Source organism: Xiphophorus couchianus, chromosome 17, assembly GCF_001444195.1.
Source record: "Xiphophorus couchianus chromosome 17, X_couchianus-1.0, whole genome shotgun sequence".
NCBI lineage: Eukaryota > Metazoa > Chordata > Actinopteri > Cyprinodontiformes > Poeciliidae > Xiphophorus > Xiphophorus couchianus.
This window is the reverse complement of record NC_040244.1, coordinates 17,130,078-17,155,281: the sequence shown is the minus strand read 5'-3', so window position 1 is coordinate 17,155,281 and position 25,204 is coordinate 17,130,078. Positions and strand designations below refer to the sequence as shown.

At 38.0% G+C, this 25,204-nt stretch overlaps 1 protein-coding gene across 1 annotated transcript in view; it reads left to right on the top strand.

Annotated features, from left to right (window-relative positions):
- arhgef39 (Rho guanine nucleotide exchange factor (GEF) 39) overlaps positions 1–23,751 on the top strand; it is a 29,066-nt gene extending 5,315 nt beyond the window's left edge. The window contains exons 4-12 of the mRNA XM_028044427.1: positions 3,968–4,088; positions 4,505–4,623; positions 7,034–7,104; positions 11,747–11,875; positions 15,563–15,792; positions 19,739–19,827; positions 21,635–21,740; positions 22,400–22,497; positions 22,951–23,751. Coding sequence (XP_027900228.1) covers positions 3,968–4,088; positions 4,505–4,623; positions 7,034–7,104; positions 11,747–11,875; positions 15,563–15,792; positions 19,739–19,827; positions 21,635–21,740; positions 22,400–22,497; positions 22,951–22,987 — 1,000 coding nt within the window. The 3' untranslated portion in view covers positions 22,988–23,751. The remainder of the gene's footprint in view (positions 1–3,967; positions 4,089–4,504; positions 4,624–7,033; positions 7,105–11,746; positions 11,876–15,562; positions 15,793–19,738; positions 19,828–21,634; positions 21,741–22,399; positions 22,498–22,950) is intronic.
- The last annotated feature ends 1,453 nt before the right edge of the window (positions 23,752–25,204 follow it).

Here is a 25,204-nt window from a genome sequence, read left to right as displayed (position 1 = left end):
AAAATAAAACTCTGACTTGAAATGGTAAATTTCTGAACATTGCAAAACAGTTTGTCTTCCTTGGAAACTGTTGCTAGTTAGGGATCAGTCTCTGGCTCAAGCACGAGCCAAGGGTCTGGTTTACGAGTAGGATGGAACACGAGATGGACAGATGGACTGGGGTTCTGTCATTAGAGGGTGCTGCTGCTTCGGTCTGTTGTAGTGAAGAAAGGGCTAGGGAAAAAAGCAATACTCTCAATTTACCAGTCCGTCTACATTCTAATCCTCACTGACTGAACCTAGTGACGGGGTGTTGAGTTCCTCCAACGCCTTCTTGAGATTCCTGAGAATGAGTAGAAGGATTCTTTTTAGGGTGGAAGAACGTCTGGGGTACCCTCCTGGCTCTGTTGCCCCCACAACCTGGTTTTACATAAATCATGGACGGATGGATGGATTGAGCTAAGCTGGATGGAAATCTTAGCTGCTGCTTCTTAAATAAACTCACCAAACTGATTTTAGTCATTTTCTTAGGTCATTGAACTCAGCTCTGCTGGCAATTATCTTGCCTTTTTTATGATTTGTATCCAATGTGAGAGAGACGTTTGCTCTCCAAGTTTTTCTGGAGCTTTCTTTCTTTGACAAGTTGGGAAAACAGGTGATAGGCTCTTATTGTCCTGCTCAGGCTGAAGCTTCCCCAACATGAGCCCTTCAGGGGGGAAGGCTTCAAAGCTACAGCTGGCTAAAACAAGGTAAGTCATCTGAAAAAGTACAGTTGGTGCTTGATTTGAAATAAAAATGCAAGCAATTTGTGTTCACAATTGCACTCTTCAGCAAGGCAAGCTGTGGAATTGTTGGTTCAGATGCCTTGGACACCCTTAATAAGGAGTTTAAGTTGGTCTAGATGAAGGTTTGAGTCCCTGCAGATGGCAAAGCTTTCTTGTTTAGCGTGCTACAATGAAGACTGAAGTATAAATTACACACTCTGATTTATTGGATGAATGGCTCCACAGTTCCCATACATCTTCATTATGTGCCCATTACTGAATCAGTGCTTGAAACATAGTGACAGTCTATCCTGTAGGAAGTGGTCTTAGGGGAGACAGTGGTTTACTGCTAGAAAGATTTAACACTACTCTTTGTTTGATTAAAGACTTAGCTGTTCTGACATGTTGTATTCACTAAACTTGTTTTGTAAGGCCAGAATTTACATTGATGTATTGATATATAAAGTGTATAATCCTTAGTTTCATATTTATTATAAGAACCTATCCGACTGAGAGTTTAATAAAAATCGGAATCTGAAGTTTTCCAGCCCTTGTTAGAACCCTCCTAGCTGCTTCTGCATCGCTTGATTATGTAGAGTGTACCTAAGCATGCACCTTCATTAAAATCGATTTAAATCAACTTCAGTGGTAAAGTGTGTGTGCACAAGACATGTGGTTAGAAGTCTCTGGTAGCATCATTTGATGAGGGTGTGTGCGTGTTCGAAGTTTAGATAATGAGCTCGTTCACACGTGCCAAAGCCCTCTGCCAGTTGAGTCTGTTAGAGAGCCTTACAGGCTTAGCGACTGTGTTCTCATCTCCTTCATGCTGTTGTTTTGGTGAGTTCAGCAGGTGTGTTTTCTCTACAAAGTGGCTCTGTTCACCCCGAACATTGACTTACAGGAAAAGTCTCACCCTTGAACCTTGCCTGCTAAGCTATGTGTTTAGAGAAGCTCTACCTCTTGACTTTAAAAACCATGTGTGGTCAGGCAGGAGAAACTGATACAGACGTGATGTTGCCTTTATCTCTCGGGCAATATTGCACCTTAACATAAAGTTCAATGCAGTTTCATTGGGGTTTGAAATGTGACCACATTCTGTCATAAATTGTTGACATTTTGAGCTATAAATTTTTCTGTTTAAAATAGAAACCACACAGACAAAAACTTATAGCAGCCAAGTATAACGCAACAGATGAAGTTTTTTATTGTGGGTGACCTGGTTGAAGTTTGACCTCAATGTAATATCTTTAAAATGAAAGCGACACACACCAATTCAGTTCAGTTTATTTATATAATACAACATGTTGCCTTGAGGCACTTTACCACATTCAAACAGCACAAACTAACCTAATACTGTATTTTCCACATCTACTTTATAGGGTAATAAGTTAAACTATAAAAGTTGAAATTTGAACTTTTATTCAAAGTAGTCAACACATAGAAAATAATTATCATAAATTTGTACTGTTCTCTTTCTCTCTTTGTTCCAATGCTGATTGTATAAAAGAATTAACAGTTGTACCCAGAAGTTTACATACACAGAACAAAAACAAAACATCAACATGTCTGAAGTTAAATCAGACCAAACGTCTCTTGTTTTGGCTTAGTTAGAATTGCCAAAATTATTTCTATTTGGTAGCATATCAAAATGATGAGAGAATATGTTAAAGATTTATTTATTAATGTCTTCAAAATCATAACTTACAGAATAATTACCATTTCTTTAAACAATAAGATAAACAGTTATTTGGAGCAAGGTACATCTAGAACACCCTGCTTTCTGGTTCGACCCCATAGGGGATCTGCAGTGTGCAGATGGACTCAGAACACAAACCAAAGACCTTGGGAAGAAGCTGCTGAAGCTGGTAAGAATCATTACCCACAGTGAAACTGTCCTGCACCAAACTGGACTGAAAGGAACTCAGAGGAAGAATCCATTACTCCAAAAGAAATAGCAAAAAGCCAGACTGCAGTTTGCAAATGTCCCCAGGGACAAAGAGCTTAATTTTTGGAGACATGTCCTCTGATCTGATGGGACTGAAGTGGAACTGTCTGACCATAATGACCATTTGGAGGAAACATGGGGATGTTTGTTGCCTGGAACATCATCCTAACTGAAGTATGGTGGTGGCAGCATCATGTTGTGTCGCTGTTTTGCTACAGGAGGAACTGGTGCACTTCATAAAATAGATTCATAAATAGGCATCTTGAGGAAAGAACATTATGTGAACACATTGAAGTGAACAGAAATGAATTTGTTTTAGGTCTAACTGACCTAAAACAGGTCAGCCAGACCTAACTGACCTGTTAGGTCAGATTTTGGTCTGATTTAACTTTTATTAAGCATGTGTAAACTTATTGTTTTCATAGTTTTAATATATATTGATAGGTATTTTCCTTTCGAACCTAAATAAAAGAAAGAACCACAGACAACGTATATGAATTTTACGTGGAGCTTTTGCAAAAGGGAAGGCTCTATCAAACTTCTCCTCCGATCAGTTCCACAGAGCGTTCTGGGCTGCCCTTACAACGGCTCCTGTTTTTATTGTCAAAGAAGGACAGGCAAGGGGGCAGTCAGGAAAAACAACAGAGGTCGTAAAGCTTCTAACCCAAACATCTAACAACCCAGGTCCAGATGTGATATCTGATCAAAGGTCTGAGCCCGGTTCAAATCTCGGTCAATACTGTCAAGAAAACAAAATACGACTGCTCACAGGTGTTTACTAAATTAGGAGGTGTTCTTGCAAAAGGGTTTAAAGTCTGAGAAACTCAGTGTTATCTATTTCTCGTAAAGTTGGACAGTAGTGACCTCCAGGTCATTTAAAGAAGAGAACACTTTAAACAGAAAATCACAAAGATCTATAGACTTAATGTGAACTAGAGTAAGAAAATAAAATGATAATACTAAAAAAATCTCTAACATATATATATGGTGAATAATAGTGACATTAGAAAATCAAAGCACATAGACACAGTAAAATGTTGGGTTAAAAATGCAATTAAGGGCCCCACCTCCTCTCTGACCCGTCCTGTGGGATTACAGTCCAATAAAGCCCAGGAGTGCCAAAAAATGATTTAAAAATGTAACTGATGTTTAAAAAAAGATATGCAGAAACTATTATATATGAAGTTCAAAGCTGTATTAATAAAAAGTTTTGGTTGTTTTGCAACGGCCAAATTGAAATGATTCAAAGTTTTATTTTTGGCTACTTTGTATTTTACAGATCATTACTGGTCCATTTGGAGAATGGCTACATTGGGAAAGGCCTGGAAAAGTTCTCTTCACATTTGCACCACTACAACACCTATGTGGACAACATCTATAATGCCAACAAAGTGCTTGGGGTAGAGACTCTGCATTTGTTATGCAGCTGAGTTGGATCATTTTTTAATAAATGTACAAAATGTGCATGTATATATTTTTATTCACTTCTATTTACTGTTTCATTTATGAGAAATGAAACAGCTCACTCTCCCAGCTGCTGGGAGAAAGGATCTGTTATAAAGTTTCTTTGTGCATCTAGAATGCAGCAGGTGTTATTTTCCACATCTTTCTGCTTTAGCAATCAATGTACTGCAGTTAAACAACCAGATACCAAACCACTTCCAAAACCAAGGGAGTTGTCCTGGAGTAACATGAAAAAATAAAAACAATCAAGAACTTCAGAAAGCTTTCAATAAAAATGTCCCAAAGTATTTGCATTGTCCTGTGTATGACCTTGAAAATGACCTCACTTAATATAATGGGTTTTTTTTCCCAGATCCAGCTGAAGAAAAATAAAGCCTTCAGACGTTTTAAGAAACTACAAGAAGCTCGACCACAGTTCAACAACCAGAAGCTGGAGGACATGCTTCAAATGCCAGTTCAGCGAATTCGTCAGTAAGACTTCACCTTTCTGTTTAAATTAAGATTCTGGTTCTTTTGTTTCTCATCATGTTGGAATTGGAAATTGAATTTGGGGATCTATTTGGTGTTCAGCAATTTTTATTATTATTTTAACTTTGTGACATGGCAGGATGCTGTTATGTTCACTGCAAATTCTGACCAAGCAATCGGTAGTGAGATTGAAAGTTGCCGCCACGGTTCACATACACATCTTCTTCAAGATTCAACTCATTGTGTGTTCATAGATGAAATTCTGCTGGGTAAAATAAAGGTTGTCTTCCTTTTTTCTCAAACTGTTCTGCCCATTCTCCTGTAATATTCATAAAGATATTTACCAGGTTCTAGCCTGGTAAAACCAGCCTCTTGTTCTACACTTTGCTTCATCCAGAGGGTCCGGACACTTGGCTGTTGAGAAACGATTACTTCCTGGAGGCATGGCCTATGTTAAAGTTTTAAATTTTACCCAGTTGCAAACATATGTGACATATGTAATGCAGTAGTTCAATGCTATGAAGCGAACCAGAAGTTGCCTGCGCTGTAAACAACCATCTTGCACTGTGAAGAGAGAAAAGCCGATCCGAACCAGTTAGCTGTTGATGTTAATCCAATATTTGGAAGTGTGACCAAAACGGACTGAACGGCTTGGTTCACTTCCTCCTCTGCCATCACTAAAACTACAGTTAGCCTATAATTCTAAAACAGAGCAGAAAATCATTGTCATCATTCACAACTTCTCCTTTTGTTCGCTGAAGGAACAGTAGAAATTCTAATAGACAATCCAAGTCAAGGGTCTGCACTCAGTCTGTGCTTTGGATAATGGTAGGGGAAACGCTGTACTTGGTTGTACTATAAAATGGCACTTTTTGCCTTGAGAATACATAATATTGCCCCTTTAATTTAATAGGTGGGTCAAACCCTTATTATGCCTCATCTGGCCGTCTGACTGCAACATAAATAATCTAAGTTGAGGCAGAAATCATATAAAAACTTTCCCTGATTTAAAAAAATAAACACCTCCTATGACTGTTTCATTGTCAGAAATATATATATATATATATATATATATATATTTAGCTTTAGGATTTTTTTTAGGATGATACTGCGACCCATGAGGCTTCTAAGTTCTTTTATTTAGTGGTTTTTACTGAGGCTTATGCTTATTAGGCATTACTGCATGAGAGAGAAAGAGAGGTAGATAATGTAAGCCACTTTCCCCTCCCTGTGTGAGAAGCTTGCACCATTACATTTGGAGTCGTGGGCTAAAAAATTTGGGAACCATTGGTCTTAGCAACCTCTGTCACATTACGCTGGAACATTTAATGCCACCAAACAGACCAGAGTCAAACAGCCTGGTTTTGTCTATAATGGCCTCTTCCAGTGGCACCACTGTGTCTGTAAAACAAGTTAAGACTAGACTCAGGGAGGGGTGGGCTGAGAGGTGGAGACAGACATGGTGAAAATCAATGAGAACTGTCAATGTTCCTGTAGGTCATGTTATCCTATGAAAAAGTATCAAGTTTTTGTATAGTGATTATTCACCAATACAGTGTTTTGCAAAAGTAACACCATGGACTTGTTATTTTGTTCTCTTACTATCACTAACTTCAGTGCAATTTATTGAGATTTGTGTGTTAGACCAACACACAAATCTTGGAATTAGACCAGAGGATACTTACTTATACTTATTTACCAACCCTGAATAGGAATATCTAGTTTATTTACTTTGGATCAACATTATTAGCTTTTTCTTCTTTTGCTCTTTCCTTTGGTTTGTTATTTTGTTTGTATTTCCTTTTAATTCCTGTAAAGCACTTTGTATTGCCTTGTTGCTGAAAATGTGCTATATAAATAAAATTTCCTTTACCTTTACAAAGGAGAACATCCACATGTATTTCACTTTTCATATTTTCATTGATTAACGTTTTAGATTTTTATTTACTTAAAAAAATGAAAATCATCTAGTTTGAATGTAGTGTGAAACTCTTTGGGGATCTCTGGACAAAGCCCTATACAATTGCAATCCATTTGCCATACAGGTTTATGTCTTTGAAATATGCGTATAGACTTATTAGGGATCAGATTGTCTGCATGTTTTTTGCAGAGCAACAATCTTCAAGGAGCTAACAATGCGCGACCATCTGGAGGGAAAGTGTAACTGGGATTATGTGCGCTCTGAGTCTTGTAATTATGGCATCAATATCTCAATTTTTTTAATTGCAAAATGTACACTATTATTTGACAGTTCACATCAAATAAACAACCGTAGCTTGACAGCTTTGGGTCAAATGGCAGAAAAGATCTTCCAAAGTCTACAGTTCAATACATACCAACAGCTGTTGACTCTGGCTGACTCTGCATTTTTCCATTTCTTCAGTTAGTTCAACTGGTTTTGTTTGTTACTCAGGTATAAGCATCTCCTTCAAGACCTGGCCGCCAACACCAGTCCAGACCACCCAGAGTTTGAACAGCTTTCCAGTAAGTATCTCTTTATTTAAATTAGTGCATGTTTTTGTTTTAGTACAACGGAAATATGGACCATCTGTATTTACATCTCCGCCTTTCATTATGTCTTTGCTAATGAATTTCTCATTAAATGCAAACAGGAGCAGCTTTAATGTGGTTTGCATCATTAGACGAAGATCATGTTGACCTCCTTCAAACATCTTTAAGCAACAAATTAAGGAGTCTGCACAGTTAGAAACTCTATGGCTTGTCCTCATGACACTGTAGTCTGTCTGATTGTCTTTATTTAAAGGAGAATGAAAAGTGCTTTTCTTCATAACTCCATTGTAAGTGTGAAATTTTCATTTGACTGGAGAGAAAATGAAAGCAAGAGAATACTGTGTGTACATGTGGCTCCAGTTTGACCTCATTAATTAGGAGTGGATCAGAGCATATTAAGCAGGCGGTTATATTAATAAATAAAATCTTCAACATCAGCACAGATCTTGATAATGACTATTTCCAGTTGTCAAATAAACAGAAATGTGCTTCAAGTGCAAATATACACAAGGAATTATTTATGTGTATCAATTAAAATGTGGTTGCTGGTGTGCTGCGTGTGTTTACAAATTAAAACCTCCTCTGACTCTAAAATGAAGGTACATATCTTACTGTGCCCTCCTTTTTCCTTCCTCTTCTCATTAGTATTTTTTTTTATCAGGGAGCCTTGTATGTGTAGCACATACGAGCACATAATGGAAATTGTTCAATGAGAAATTTCGGATAATTTTAGCAAAACTGGATTAAGCTAACGAACAGAGAATCACAAGAGACTTAACTGTTGTTTCCATTCTGTATCTGTTTGTTTTCCTTCTTTCCTTTCCCTTCTCCCTGAAGCATTACTTTACTCTTTCTACATATTAAGGCAGCATTTAATTGGTGTACCTGCACTGAGTTTTCATGGTTGCAAATTTTGTGACCTGAGTGTCTGGAACACAGTCGGACCTGAGCAATGCAGTTCAGGTTCTAATCTGCGAAGTCTGATAAATCTTTGTACTGGGTCAAACACAACTGAAGAAAAATTTGGAATAAAGAGTTGCAGCAGGTGGAAGATAAATGTGGAAACCAAGGCAACACACAGTCCTGCTGCTGTCAGTGACTGTTGAAATAGTCATATTTCCTGTAGTCTTTTTTTTTTTTTGGTTTGTTTTATTGATAAACCAGACGTTTTCAGAAATTGCTTCTTTTATTTTCTGTTTTGCTTCTTATTTGGTTTCTTTTTCTTAATTTCTTGTATGAAGTTAATTTTCATAGAATCACAGCTTTTGCTACCGCCCAGAGAACCACAGCAAAGATACTGGAACTGAATGAAAACGTTCCAGAGTTCACAGGTTAAAATAGTGTTTGCAGTGCAGTAGCAGGAGGACGATGGGGACGAGGCTTGCACAAGTCTTCTTAGGCTTAGTAGTTCTACTGACAGAACTACTAAATTAAGTTTTAATTTATTTTTTGTTGTTGTTGGTAGTAAGCTAGTGTTTAAATTATGCAAAGTGGATTAAAATCTAGATTAGTGAGAAATTTGCGTCAGACTTTACTTTTAAATCCAAGCTCACTGATGGCGTTCATTATTGGGGCGTGTCCTCTCAGTGGTTTCATAAAAATGAATCTTTTTATTTCTCTTTCCTGTTGTTATCACACACATAATTTCTGAAACCTCCTGAAGCCACCAGTCCTGGTTGAGATTATCACTTTAAAACCTCTTCTTTCCTTCTCCTAATTCTTTTTGTAATTGCACTTTTTGGAGGAGGCCTGGCAGGAGCGAGGGGCTGATTCAGCACCACTGACTAGACTTTGTGCACTCAGGTCCCATGTTAGCCTTCTTCTTTCAAGTCAGAGGCTTTGTTCTTTCCCAAGTGATCCTTGGAGAAATGGAACGTTTGCAGGCAAGGCGTTTTAACTTCAAAGTTGTTGCATTGTTAACTGATTCACAGTAGAGTTTATGTAGAATGTTTCTTCTAAAAACTGTACAGGAGAACATTGTCTGCATGTAACTTTTACAGATGATATTTGTTATTAAACTGGGAAAACACTGCAAGCACCTTTTTCAGTTGTACACTGCACCAATGTCCAGTAGTTGAAGACAGCCAGCTGCTTTGAACAAAAACAAGAGGTGAATTTGTGAACTTGAGGGCAAAAACTCAACATATCCTCATAGAAATTCATCCCATAATTATTACAGGCACTACTGCACATGTGTGCTGCCAGTGACAAAGAGGAGAGAGAGGGGGCAAAGCAACAAACTGGGACATTAATACCACCAAATGGTATGATGGTTTATTCTCTAAACCACAGGGGCCAAATCCAGCCCACCAGGACAAGATAACAGTTCTGTGCTTAAATATTGTTTAATCAGTCAAGTTAAATCAGGTTTTATCTGTGTACTGCTAAATTACATCAATGTGAAAAGATGTTCAATATTATTTAACTTTAAAAAGTACTTACTGAAGCAGACATAGCTATTTATTCATATTTTACCAGTTTGTTAATGGGTTTTATCAATACATTCTGCCACACCAAGAGGACATTGATGATCTTAATGAGTCTGACACTCTTGCTATAAGCTGTTCAGCGAGAGTTTCCTTGATTGGCTTTAAAGGTCCACTATTATGCTTCCTGAAACAAGCATTCTGTGTGATATGCAAAACTTGTTCCTTACATTTAATGCACAAAATCTTTCTCAAATATTGAGATTTCACCTGATCAGTGAATGAGGCCTGTTTTGACCTCATTAAGGAATGTAATGTTTTATGGCTTCATCACAATTATGCAAATGAGCTGCTGCTGGTTAGGCAGCATCAACAGACATTTCAGACGCATCGAACGTGAGTAAATTTGTTTTTAATCAAATTTCAGCATAATTTTTCATGACACAACTTTGGTTTTACCACTTACAGACAGTTTTATTAATCGCTAATTTCCAACATGATTTACAGTCGGATCACTGGAAACAGAGTTCATACAACTTCATCTGTGATTTCCTGAAGATTTCTGCTTACAGCTAAGCCTACATCTAGTTTGTAAGCTCTGTAAACTTTTATTCCACAGGCTAATTTTACTCAACTCTGGAAAAAAAATTTGCATAGCAATTATTTCTGATTCCTGCGGTGGATGATAAAGTGACATCTGACCTCTGCACTGTTTAAGCACTTGTGCCATTTCTGGTAACTGGGACGTCATCAGTCCAGTCAGTATGATATTCCTCTGATGGTAATGGTTTGATGTTGTAAATCCTTTAAAGAAATATTTTTTTTTTATAATACCCCATGTTTAACAGGTTTAGCTTTTTCTGTACATATCATAGACATAAAAACTAACTTGAAAGCAGCTATTGCATTATGAGACAGAAGGATCCCTGTGGTGGAGACCGGCATCCCTAATTAAAATAACCATGGTTTGGTGATTCTGAAGACACTGTTCAGCAGACCATCACACCTAATCAGGACTCTGAATATTTTCATTTTCAGTAGAGTTCCTGACAGGAACTTAATGAAATCAGGTTGTGTTAGTCTGTGATCTTATGAGGCCTTTCAAAAACAGATCAGAAAATTTATTGTTACAAACAAATTATCAAGTTTTAAATTTTTTTGTAAGATGTGTCATACATTCTCAGAGAAGAGCAGGATGATCACTGTTCAGAACTTATCAATATTTGCTTCTTCAGCTGGCTTTTGTCTTCACAATGGGTTGCTTATGATATTTGCATTCATCTGAACTTATATCTGTATCTATATTTGTGAATGTGACAATATAACTATGTCAATCAATTTGTTTCAGTGAAAACTATTTAGAAAAATCTAAATTATACTTTACTAGAGTAGTGACAAAATGTAGACTTAATGTTGGGTGTTTTCTTCTGTTTACAGAATTTTTTTTATGATTCTGTAACTGATGAATGCAGTGGTGGAAAACTGAAGCAAAATACACAAGATTATTAAATGTACAGACGGCCTGCCATAGCTGTGCACCAAGCAATTCAACTTCATTCACAGGAAACTGATGATTCCTAGACTTTATTGGGATTCCTATTTATGTGACTTTAAACTGTATGAGCCATTTAAAGGAAAATATTTAACTTTCAAAAAATGTGATGTACTCTGAGAACAGAATCAGAACCAGTGCTGGTCAGAGTGGAATGCTGTGCAGGGTTGGAGTAGCTAATTTACTGTTAGGTTGGAGCTAATACAGGAGAAACAGTGGAGTGGTTATTTGAGTTACTGTTTTATTATCTTGGAGCAATCTGCACTCTCTCCTGAAATCAGCAATACCTTTTTCCACCTCTTTATGTGCTTACCTTGCTCTGCAAACTCTGCCGATTGTTCCCGAAATTCTCCACCCAGCCATTGGTTGGTTCTTATATTCTAGTCTTATATTACTTTTATAACTATCACTGCTAATTTGCTAGAGAGATTTTATCTGGACCCCTTTACTGCTTCACATGGTTTTGAAATGTTTTTTCTTAACCAAAACATGTAATTTTTTCTTACATGTTTGCTCTTTCATTTGACACAGAAATGTGTGGATGCCCACAATATGTTTAGAAACATATTCAGAAAGAGCTCACACACACGTTTTGTGAATGTCCTTCTAATACACTATATATCTTTGATTTCTGTAGGAGCCGTGGCTGCTGTGTGTGAAGTTTTCCAGCGTATCCAGGGCAATGCTCAGCGCCATGAAAACCACCTGCAGCTCTGCAGAGTGCAAAAGCTGCTGCAGGGCCGAAAGACGCGGGTGTTGGCTCCAGGTTGGATCCTCCAATGACGCATTCCTTTCATCTTTTTCATCAATTGCCACAATCTCTCTTATACATTCCTGAATCTGTTGCTCAAAGTCCTTTGAGACACAAGGGGGAGAGGAAGACACAGCTAAGCTTAAGCAGGGCGATGGTTTGTCAGGACATAGAGGTTCATCTGGTTTGAAGCCCCGCTCAGTCTGTTGTGTCCTTGAGCAAGGCACTTCACCAGTCTTCCATGGTCAGAGTGCCCAGTGGCAGCCATACTTCTGTCAGTCTGCTCCGGGTAGGGCATTGTGGCTACAACGTAGCTCACCAGCATCAGTGTGTTTAATGCATCTGAATGACTGAGCACTAAGAAGGCTGATAGCCTTGCGTGCTTCGCAGGATTTTATGACTGTTTTTTGTGTTTGCTCTCTGTCAGCTGGCGGGAGCGTGTGTTTACCCGTGTGTGTGTGTGTGTGTGTGTGTGTGTGTCGTTGATATATAGTAGAAGTGTGTGTTTTTATCCAGCGTTTGTCAGCCTTGTGGTTGGTGCTTTTGAAAATTTGAAATTTGAAGTCACGCAAACCGAGCAAGCTCCGTGAGTTGGTGAGCGCACCCTCACACTCAGTTCAGTGTGTCAGGTAGATGAGTGACCACTAGGGGCAGAAATCACTCATAGTGTGGCCTGCTGTTACTAGAAAGGTTGATAAAATTAAAGGCATTCATTGTGAATACCTACAATTACTATGTCGTAAGCTTCTTGGGGGGTAAGGAGGACGATTACGACCCCCACCTGGATAATGGTAGGGGGAAACGCTGTAGATTAATATAACAGCACAAATTTAATAGGGAATGGCTGTAGAAAAAAAAAAAAAAAAACGTTTATATGTGTTTACCATTAAATATGCTGCAGAACCATTGAACTGTCTTTTCTTGTCTTGCCTGTGCATCTTTGACTACTGGAAAATACTTTAAGTAGATACAAGTTATAAAACTATTTCAATTAATGAATGAATGTACCTTTACCCTTCACCTGCTTTCTACCTTTTTAATTTATTTCGTCTCTTGAGTTGCCGTTCATCCAATGCTTTGTGAAATGGTGGCTTTTTTCTTCCTGCCACTCCCCTTCCTTTTGTTTGCCTCAAGAGAATTAGGCCTCATTGTAGCGCTGCTCGCCCTGCCAATCTCCCCCAGGACCAATTAGAGTCCGGCTTCATCTCGCAGACCAGAAGATAAAAAGAAAGCCAGAATGTGTGTTTCTCTTAATGTGTGTATGCGTGCGTGTGTCTGTGACGGCATGTGGGGGTGCGCGCTGGTGTGTGCCTCTATGTGTACTTGCTTATGTTACATATTTAGGACCTTTTGTGGTGTATTTAGTAATCTCCTAAAGACCTCATGGTGCAGAAGCACATTTTAATGGAAAGGGGTTATGATTAGAGGTAGGGTGTAAATTAAGTTGATTATTCATATCCTAAAATGAATGGATAGAAAATACAAACCTGTGTTTGTCTTTGTGGATATGCAAGCTGTTTTTAAATCAGCTCATGGAGGCTGAGAGTGAACGATGAATAGCAGCTCATGTCTCTAAGGCCAATGTGGAAAGTTTTGAAAGCTTCCTCTCATCCAAGTTCTCAAGCCTTTGCAGTGCACAGACTCCATTTTAGTGAATAAAGCTCCGGTCCCACCAGGCAGACTTCAGAGGTGCAGCAGCACCTCCCCACGCAGCAACCTCATCCCGACCCATTCTCCTTCCTCCTCACAATCACCACCTTTAATGTTGGAGAAAGAAAAGCAGTGCCTATTACAGATCAGAAGCATAAGAGCCCCTCCAACATATTAAGTAGCTTTGGAGGACAGAAGAGGGGCAATTGTGGGACTCAAAGCCTAAATCACTAAGGCAGATACAGCACACTGTTGTGTGTTTTTATGTCTGTTTATGTATTTGTTACTGAAGTCCTACATTTTGTTTGTAAGTAATGAGGTTTGATTGTCCATGAATCTTCCAAATATTTTTCCTTCACTTCAATTATTTTTATTTTTCATTTGAAGCCTCAGGACATGACATGGTTTAAAAAATAATAATCTGAGATTGTATTTTTTGAGCCTTTATTAATTTCTGATCACCCAAGCATTTTCTAAATTTTAAGTCAGTAATCATGTTATCTTTAAATTATACAAAAGTCAGTTATTCAAACATATTCATGGAAATGTTCACATTCTAGAGCCAATGTCAGACAAGCTAATCTACAAACTGTAATTGCATGGAATCATTTTTAAATTGGGTTAGTTCAAACCTAACCATATAGGGCAAATGAGCGTGGTTAGAAACGACGCTGGGATGCCATATGACGCTAATGTTCTTCAGCTGTGGTTCTGGTCCGATCTGGAAGGGTTCTGCTGGGGGTAACTTGAAAGGATCAACCAAAGAAGCTGATGACATCATGAAAGGGTTAGCCATTATTTTCTATTGTTTTCCTTTAGATCTTTGTCCTAAACAGTTGTGTAAATGAATTGTAAGTTTAATTCATTCTTCTAGACTCTTTGGTTTGTCTCGGCAGTTAAGCTCATTCTTAAGATTTTCATTTAATGCCTGCATGAGAGTTCCATCCAGAAGCTGCAGCTAAAGTCCAAAAACCACTGATTTCTTGGCTTGTTTAATAAATGGCATTTATTATTATATAGATTTAATAATAAATCTATATTATCTCTGCTTCAATAGTGGTTTAACAAAAAGTCAGCCAGAAAAACTTCTAAGGTTTGACTTAGGAGAGTCTGCTAACTAAATTTAGCTTCAGTAAGCTTTACCTTGAAGTAAACTGGTAATCCTGGTTAGATCATCAGGAAAAGACTATGGAGATCGACTTAACACCAGATGAACTAAGAATGTTAGTGTTTAAACTCCTGAATTTGAAGTAATAAAATAATTCTCATGTGAATCTTCTCTTTTAATGGGTACCTGCAATAGTGCTTTTGTCTCAAACAAGCTAATTAGATTTCAGAAAGTGTTTATTTCATATTTATTGGAACAGTCAGTCATTTTCCATTAAAACATGTGAGAAGTCATGGCATGTCTCTTTCTTTTTGAAGCACATTGCATTTATAAGCAATGTGACCCATTCTTGGCCCCACCACTTAATCTCAGTGGGCTTGTCTGCTGCTGAAAATGTCCTTCCTGAGCCCAAAGGCAGAGCTGCAGTCACTCAGGCTAACTACAATCACTTTGGTGAAAATGACTCTGGACCCAGGATAAATTTTCATTTTATCTATCTAAATGTCAGTCCCCTGCTTATTAGCTGTCATCTTACTGCTGCCAATCAAAGTAAAAACATGAGCTTTTGGTATAGGCCACAAAGGCAGTTAACTAGAATGATAACGGCAAGAGGTGCTGCTGCAACAAATAAAGAAAAAAACAATGAAGCAAAATAAATAATAGGAATAATGTGCAGGTAATTCAACCTTTTCTCATGCTCTGTACCAAATAATTTGATGTATGATTTGGAGTGTCTGACTGAATTCCTTTTTTTATACATACACTGCATCTTCTGCTATGTTATGCTGCCACCCCTAGCCAAAATCAGAAAAGAAATTGAGCTAAAAATGATTTATTTGGAGCTTTCTATGTTCAATTTTGATTTTTTTTTTGAATTTCCGAATAACCCACATCCTGTAGAGAAAGTTAAAAAAAATTTTCAACCAATCATCTCTATTTCACAGGAAGATGGTTCATCCGTGAAGGTTGGCTAAACATGGTTCCTCCAAAGGGCTCTGAGGCAAAGACCAAGATGTTCTTCCTGTTCTCTGACCTCCTGCTGGAGGCCAGACGCTGCAGCCCACTGTCTCTCTCCAATGGCGAGAAGTTTGTAAGCCAGCACGCCTACCCGCTGCAAGACGCTGCTGTTGAAAAGGTCTTTGGCCACACCAGGAGCCAGGGAGGACTGCTCAGTGTAAGTTCCTGTAGCCTTTGAAATGACAGGCTTGTTTTTAGTTTTTGAAAACACAAACAGAATTATGATTTTTCTTTTTTTTTTTTCCCATGTACTCTACAACTCACAGAAAAATGTAATATATTTATTAAACAAACAAAATAGCTGGACAGATTGTAAAGATCAGTTCAAACGTTGTTTGCCTATTAGGTTAACTTCGGTACTCAGTCTCTCCAGACGATGGAATTTCTTTGTTTTTTGAGTATTATCCATGCAAGTGTGTTGTATACTAATTAAAAGATGCTTGGTAATTATTCTTGGGTGGGGGAGGGGATTTTTTTCTTGAGTTGTGAAGTGTTAATGTCAGTGTAAATGATTTAAGCCAGGCATATTAAGCCCTAGGCCTTACAGGCCAGATATAATTGGATCCAACCCACGAGGTAATTTCATACATTTATTAATAATGTAATCCCAGAAAGAGTTCACAAGCTGCTTGGGAAAGTTAGACGCAACAAGAAAAATTATGGCACTTTCCACTTGCCAACTAATGGCAAACCAAGTGCACATTTTACTAGTAAACTGATCATGTGTAATGACTTCACATGGAAAAGCATCTGAAACTCTATCATAATACATTCATTTTTACACAATGACTACCATTTGTTTTAACTGTCAACATAATGTGCAAAATCTTAAATGTATGTATGATATTTAAAGAAAAAAGGATGAAGTCATTCAATTGTCAACACTATGACAACTACAAAACAACGAAAAAGTTTTAAAGAAAATTAGTGAGAGAGAGAAAATAACGCACAACAGGTTGATAGTATGACTAGAAAAGCACTCTAAGTTCAGTTTAGTTACCATTTTACTCTGTAAAGAGGAGAGAATTAGAATGTGCAATTCCACCATGAGCCAACAGTTTATTCATGTTATGGATGTTTAGTCTTTTAATAAGACAAAGACATTCAAGCAAGAGCAATAAAAGAAAGACTAAAAAAATAAAGGAACTAAGGGAAGAACTCGGGGTCTCTCACACCAAATGCACCACTAGCTTCACTGCTCCCTAGAATTCCTCTATTTGTTGCTGATTTTTTGTGCAGCAGCTTTGCAAAGCAAAGTGCAGGTGGAGCAACGCTCCCACCTCTGTGTGGAGGTGAGAGCTGCTTGGTGGCTCTTGGACAGTGCTCAGGTCAAAGTTGAAATTTCTTCAACTTTTTACTCAGTGCACTGTTAGGGATATTTGCATGATGTCTATCCAAACTCCACACTGCTCCTTACTCCTCAAAGCTCTTCCTCTGTCTCACTATACCATGTTTAGTTGAGAGCAGCAGCATCTGTGTTGCTGCTTGGCTCCACAGGGTTCACTGCAGTCTCCTACAGAAAGCTCAGCAAAAGCTGTTTTTAGTCTGGAAGTCTAAAATACATCTGTTTGCTAGCTCTTGCTAGCGCTGCGTTACTATGCTAACTTGGCATGCTTCAGATAATGTTTGTTTCTGTTTTCTGGTCAAGAGCTAAACTTGTCAAATTTTGTGACGTATTCTTCAGGCTTTTGGCTCATTATCTACCATCCTTATTGATTAATGTGATCAGAAGCATGTTGTGTCACTACACTAATAGTTTCTGTGTGAAATAGCAGGTAGTCATTTGGTGCTCAAGGACATTTTTACATGGGGAATTGAACTGGCAACCTTCTTGTCAGTAAACTACTTAATTCCATCATGAGTCTGTACCTTTCCTGTGCCTGGGGGGAAAAATGATTTCCTCACAGTGGACTGTGCCCCAAGGACAGATAGATCAGGTTTTATGTCTGTCTTATTGTGAGGATTAGTGTTAAACAAGTAAGAGTCAGAGTTAAGCTTAGAATAAGTGACCAGGAAGTGAATAAAATCCTCATCTTTGTGTGTGGGTGGATGTGTGCATGGGTGTGTGTGCGTGTATGCATGTGTGGGGGTGTGCGTGAGAGAGAGAGAATCATCTAGTTGCTGGATCCGATTAGGTTGCAGATCCATCTCTTCTGGTCTTCCAGTAAATGCATCTTCCTCAACCCCACTCTGCCATCTCCCTGCAGCTTATCTAATGGTAGAAATGGCATTTCATTAGCCTCTTATCCCACAGTGCCCCGCATGCATACGCAATAGCTTTACACATAATTTCTCATAACGACACATTATTGATCCTGGGCCCCTACCTGAGCTAGAGGAAAAGGGCTATCAGCACTCCAGGGTCCTCATCATGCAGGACCATGAGGAATTAAAGCTAAATTAAATTTGACAGCTGTAAATGCCATGCCAATCTATATGCAAAGTTTTTTTTTTTTTTTTTTTAATTTTTATTAAAAATTCTGTCTTTTTCTTCTCTCCTTTCTTTTTTCCTTTCCTCTTTTCCTCCCGTTTTTCTTTGTGTCTTGCTTCTTTCGCTCTGTCTGTCCTGACCTTCCCCGTCTCTCTCTCTTCCTCCTGCTAATATTCCCTCATTCCTTAAGTATTTTCTCACATCGCTGACAGATTCTCTTTGATGTATAAATAATTAGACTAAATTATGTGGAGCGATCAGGATTTCTGCTTTGCTGTTCCTATTACACAAAATAATTTCTACCTAAGAGGATCAGATTTCCTGTCAAATCCCTAATTACCGTGCTGCAGTGGAGCTGGAATTTATTTATGCAGGGGTGGGTGCCTAATATTATGAAGCACTCTGCTCATCCTGACTCACTGAACTCTTTAATAAGACTTATGTTGATGTTACATTTGAAAGATTTTGTTTAAATGTCCAAATAAAAAATACAATTATCCTTCATGAACTTTCTGGTCAGTCTCTAGTCAATGCCTTGCGGATTACTTTATCAATGTCATGTAACCATTGAGAAAACAGAACTAAAAATATTTCATTACAATATCAATCCTCTTGCCTACTTAAAATTTTATTTTTCCTGGAAACTTCACCTGGTTACAGCACAATCTTAACTAACATTACTTCCAAGCACCATTTTTTTTAACTGCAAATGTCACTTTCTGCTAATTTCTTGTAGAAACGGCAGTGGCTTTTTCAGGAATAGTATTGCTTGATCTGGGCTGCCCCCTACTGTCGGTTCTCCATCACTGCAGGCAGGTGTTTCACCTAAAAACAAGCCTTTGGATTAAGAAACAGGCCAATAAGAAACTCTTATGACCCAAGTGGCTACAAATGTTCTTTATGTTCTTTGGCCTGTTGAGCAAACAAACCTTTCAATATGAGGCAAAAATTAAGCTTCAATTCAAAGCAATTCATGTTTCTCTAAAGACAAAACATCCAACCTAGTGTTATGAATAAAGGGATATATAAGGAACACAATCTAAAATGCAGAATCATTGTTTTCTGTTTTACAGTTTCCCGTTGCATTGGAATACTGTCACAATCATTTCATAGATTTAGTTTTAATATACTTTATTACAACCTTATATTGCATATTATGAACTATAATACTCCCATTTGAAGTTGTGTTAGTAAGATGTTTCCCTATTTTTAAAAGGAATACACAGAAAAAGAAATTATTTGATAGAATCTTACAGGAATTGGGTAAGTACCAGAGATGGATTAAAAAAAATTAAGTTGTAAAAAGTGTCCTGAAGAAGCATTTTTCAGTTTTTGTATGTTTTTAATAGCAGTGTTTGTGGACATTGGCTGCACTGACGTGCAGGGGAAAAAACTGAATAAGTTGAACATCCATTTTTATTGTTACTTTTAAAATTATCATAATAAAAACCTAAAATTTAAGGTGGTATTGTCACAAGACCACATCAGTAAGAAACTACTCCTGTAATGTATTGATTCCATCAACAGAAGCCTGCTTATATTTAGATTAGACATCACTACTTAGTAAAAAAAAAAACTCCAGACCTGGAAATATGGAAATAGACAGGAACTGATTAGGAACTCACATCTTCATCAGACATCATTACTCTTTTCTTCCCATATCTTCCTTCAGCTAACCTTCCCCAATGCAAAACTCCTGCTGATGTCCAGTAACCATGACGACCTCAATGACTGGTATCAGTGCCTGAACTCAGCCGTAAGGTATATAGCTGCTACACACACATACCAGGTGTTGCCTTTAACTTTGACTGTTCTAACATTAATATTGACTTGTCTACATTTTACCTTGTTTATACCTATAAAGTGAGTATTTCTTGTCAAAGAGACTAAACCAATATGAATATCAGAGAGCTGTCTATAGGAGAACAGACAACCATTTTGAAGCTGAGAAAAGAAGGAAAATCAATCAACCACTGGACAAACATTGGGCACAGCAAGCACAACAATTTGGAACTGTACTGAGCAACAGATGTCGAACAGGTCACCCAAGGAAAATAACAGTAGAGTTAATGACAAAAATATTTTGAGAGCTGTGAAGAAAAACTTCAAAACATCAGTAAGTGACATCACCAACAACCTCCACAGTGCAGAGGTGAAGGTATCACAATAAACTGTTCAAAGAAGACTCAGAAAATAAAAATAGAGAGGATGTACCCAAAGAGGCAAACCACCTATCAGTGGTAAGAATTAGAAAGCCAGGTTGCAATTTGCAAAGAAGTACAGAGATGAGCCAGAAAAGTTCAGGAACACAAACTTAGGGACTGATGAGACCAAGATCAATCTCTACCAAAGTGATGGAAAGGCCAAAGTGTGGAGAAAGAAATCAACTGCTTTTGATCCGAAGCACATAAGCTCATCTATGAAGCATGGTGAAGATGATGTCAAGGATTGGGCTTGCATGGCTGCTACGGGAAAAGGCTCATTGATATTTATTGATGATGTTATTGATGCTGTAACTGATGAGGATTGCAGCAGAACAAAATCCAAAGTGTGCTGAAATATTTTGTCTACCAACCCAAGGAGAAAGGCATCCAAAGTAATTGGGACAATGGCTCAAAACATACTACCAACAAAACAAAGGCCTTCATCAAGAGAAAAAAGTGAAAGGTTTTGGACTGGCCAAGTCAGTCACCTGATCTTAACCAGAGAGAGCCCACATTTCACCTCCTCTTTCAGGAGGACTGAAAGGAGAAACCCCCCAAACAAGAACTGAAAGAATCTGCAGTAAAAGCCTGGAAGAGCATCACAGTGAAGAATGCAACAGTTTGATGAAGTTGAGGCATTCACTGCAGGACGTAAGGGTGATGGTGGGGACGGCGGTAGGAGTTTGCCTCGCAATCAGTGGATCACTGGTTCGATTCCCGCTCCACCATTGTTGTTTGTGTCCTTGGGCAAGACACTTCTGTCAGATTGAACACTGCAGCCATGTCAGCATGTGAATGTGTTCCATTTGATTTAAAGGATACTATAAATAAAATGTGTTATTATTAAATATTACATATTATTCACTTTAACATTATTTTCCCTTTACTTTTGCTCACCTAAAAATGCAGTGGTGTAATGCAAATGGTGATATGAACTAATTTGCGTAACACATCCACATGTAAATACCAGGAAATAAAAACTGACATTTTATTTCCTGGCAGTCCGTTGACATTCTGAACTCTCGTCTCATGCTCATCTTTTGATCTTAAACCCAAATGTTTTCAGTGTACAACAAAACCAAAGAATTTGGCTTTGCTGTTCCAATACTTTTAGAGGGGACTGTAAGTATTTTCTTGTCTCCAGTGTGGTAAGACGTGTTGTTATTACCAGATCACTACCAAAGGTAATCAGAAGTTGGACTTTCCAAACCTTCATATCTCTCTCCGCTACTATTGCAGGGTTTGTTCCCTCAGTTTGGTGCCAAATATGTGCACAAAGGTCCTCCATATTTATACACAACAAAGATCTTTCAACAAACACTCATCTAGCATAATGCTGAATGTGACCGCTGATGTGTTTCCAGGAAGCTGCAGGCTAAGCACACAGTGGTTCTTCAGAGAGATGAGCAATGTGGCCGACCTCTCCTCCCGGCTGTGGACCACTCCAATCCAGGCAGGAAGAGAGACCTGGTGAGTTAAAAAGCCATCAGAAACTTCCTCACTGGTAGAAATTCTGGCTTTTAACTCCAGTCATTTTGTGCTTCAGTAGTTTTAATGATCTTCAAGGGGCTTGATACATGTAAATATCAGTGAATAGATTTATTTCATTTAATTTTCACAATTCTGGCTTATAAATAAAATTCTCAAATTCAGTTTGACAAAAAATTGTAATATTAGATCAGACCAATAGATGGTGTTTTAATACAGAAATGTGGGCCTTCTGAGAACCATGTACTGTACAATCTGTGCAGTTCATACTTAGTCAGACAATAAAGAAGATCCTGCAAACTGTAAATTTGAAATTAATTTATTTATTTGACTGGGGGAATGCACTTTAATTAACATTTCTGTAAATGTGCCAGGATCATTTCATCCATTGTTCCTGGACAATGAGCATTTGTCTTGGTAAGAACAAACAAAGATTATACAAAACAAGATTAAAATAAAACATCTCTGTTGATAATCTGCTGCAGGTCTTCTGTGTTCTATTAAGATTAGACTTATCATCCAGTTGAGGTTGTTTCCTGTCAGCCACCTGAGACAGTCAGGCTGCTGTCATTTCCACATGCTTGGTCAGAAATTAGTTTCCCCTTTCCACTTTATAAACTAAATCCCGCCTCTGTCTTCAGGCCAGAGTTGAACCCTCGGAGCGCATTCAGAAGTCAGTGGCTGAGCTGGAGTGCAGCGCCCCCAAGAGGACAAAGCAGTCAGTCGACGCAGAACCAATGTAAGGTCCTTGTAGCTCCGCAGATCTGAACATTCCATAGTAATAGTGAAGAATTATATTCTGTTTTGCTCCCTCGGGTGACAGTTTCTGCTTAGAGTTTTGGAGCAGCTTTATTAGCTGGACAACAAATATGTCCTAAAAACAAAGGGGACATTAAATAAATAAATAATCTGATGGAAAAATATAAGAATGAAAAGAAAATTTAATGTTTATTAGTTTTTCAATTGTTAACTTTATGGTGTTTTTATGACCTTAGGTTTTTATAATATAAAGCACTTTGAACTGCCTTGTTGCATAAATATGCTATAAAAATAAACTTGATTGATTGACCAAAAATTGAACATAACTGTATGTGGGTGTGTGTTACAGAAATATTTAAGTTTTCTATTCCTAACTTGCCTTCTGTTCTGTGTGAGGCGGTTTGATTGAGAACATTCTCTCTGTGCCCAGCAGTGCAGAAGACTCCTCTTCCAGCTGTGTGATCCTCTGATGGGTTCCTTCGGTCTCAGATGTGTGGACTCTCTCACCTGCACATTTTGATTCCACACTCAGGCTGTCCTCTATATCATCACATGCAGCTGCACTGCCTGCATCACCCAGATGTTTTCCTCTGCGTTTACTTCAACCTCAGAGCTTTTTATAACCTAACCTTTGTTTTATAAACTAACCTCAACTTTTTCCCTCCATGTGACATTTTTTTTCTCTTACCTACGGATCAAATATATCTGTAATTAATCGTGAGATCCTGCTGTTGCAACCTTAGCAGCGAGTCACATAAACGATAATCATGAGATAATTAAACATATAGCACTATATGCAAAATGTTAACATCATGTAAACATTGAACTCTATTATCTGATTGACTTGATTCAGCTAATATCTGTTTCTGTATTCTGATGAAGAATGTATGCCTTTAACTCCTAAAACCAGAGAATACAAACTGATGGAGAGTTTGGGGTTCTGCTGCCATGCAGCTGCAGGATAAATGCTCACTCACTGCTCCTTCCTGAAAGTTCTGTGGTGTGTATCAGTAGGTTCTGTGTCTACCCCCATCCAGGCAGAACAACCTGGTTAACAGACATGGATCTGGAACATGTTTTCCTCCCTTTGTTCTACCTTTTTACAGAAATTCTGCAAATATTACCTCTATTTTGTATCTTTATATTGCACACTGAGTCTTTTAATGTTTTTTTGCTACTCAACATGCTATTTAAAGCTGTTACACTGGTTTCAAATAAAAACTGATGAAAATGATCATTTCCTCATAAAATGAAAACAATAGAACAAACTTAAACTTGAGTGCTTGATTTTGTTGTTGCTTGTTGGTTCCTGAATGGTTTGAATAGATTAAACAGAATTAATTAATGTATTGCATTAATATTACAACAATATTGTGATCTAGAACTCAGAAGAAACAGTGTTAGATCAAACCCTCTTTCCATCATGGGAGAAGAAGTGGAGGTGGTTGAGGAATATAAATACCTCGATGTTAATCTGGATAACAGACTGGACTGGAGACACAGCAGTGAAACATCTATAAGAGACAGAGCAGACTGGACTTGTTGAGGAAGCCAAGATCCTTCAAGGTTTGCAGCAAGATAGTGTAGACCTATCAGTCTGTTGTTGAGAGTGTCATCTCTTCTGCTGTCATCTGTTGGGGCAGCAGAGCCCTGACCATCTTTTTCATGAGACTGTCATTGGAAAAGATGGTGTCTTCAGTCAGAGGCTTCTTTAGATTTGCTACAGTAGATATTTCCCGCCAATACCCATCACTATCTACAATGACTCTTTAAAAATTTTGAATTAATATGAGTTACAACAACATTTAATACCTGTTTGGGATCAATAAAGTATTGTGAATATGGTTAGTTGTCAGATCTGACTTTACTTCAGATACAGAAATAGAAATAAGGATAATGCAGCTTTCAACATTTTAAACAAGAGCATTGTGTGTAATTTCAACAAAGCAAGGAGTTTAGTGATAAAAAAGGAACAGTTCCATTTAACTCAGCAATACAACCAAAATCAAACCAGGAGATCACACATGCACATAATTCATATCTGACAACAAGAAACCAAATTTCAAAGTGTATCACCACTCTCACATTAAATGAGTTCACACAGCAGAAGAGCCGTGTGTCATGATGTTTTAAATATTAAACACCTCTATTAATGGACTGAATAGACAAAGATTCTGTTTCTATTTTGGATGACAGGTGATGAGTTATTTTATCACCACAGTCTGTCAGATCCAAGGTCCAGAGAACTTTCCCTTTAACTTCATGTTGGAACTATTTCTCTATTTTTTGGTGAATCTTAGAGTTTAGATTATTTAGTTTATTTTATTGATTTCCTTATTTTCTGGTTGATTCATAGTTAGTAATTTTGTTTGGGATATGGGTGTTTCACGTATAAATACGTAGGCTTTAGGGAGCTCTGCGTGGTCATGGTTTTTTTTTTTTACCAGTCACCATCATTCAGGCAGTGGGCGAGAAGGTGAGGTAATCAGGCTGTCAACCAATGCAGGAACCAGGGCAGGAAAAGCAGCAAGAGATCCTGTCAACTTCCACCATGCTGTTTGCCTGGAGTCTTGGAATAGACCAACACGGAGTCATCTAAAGGACCTCTGAACATGTCACTTAAGATGTTTTACTCTCCTTACTATGCATTTCACATTTTGAGGAGCAAGGGCTGTTGTCCTAGATGC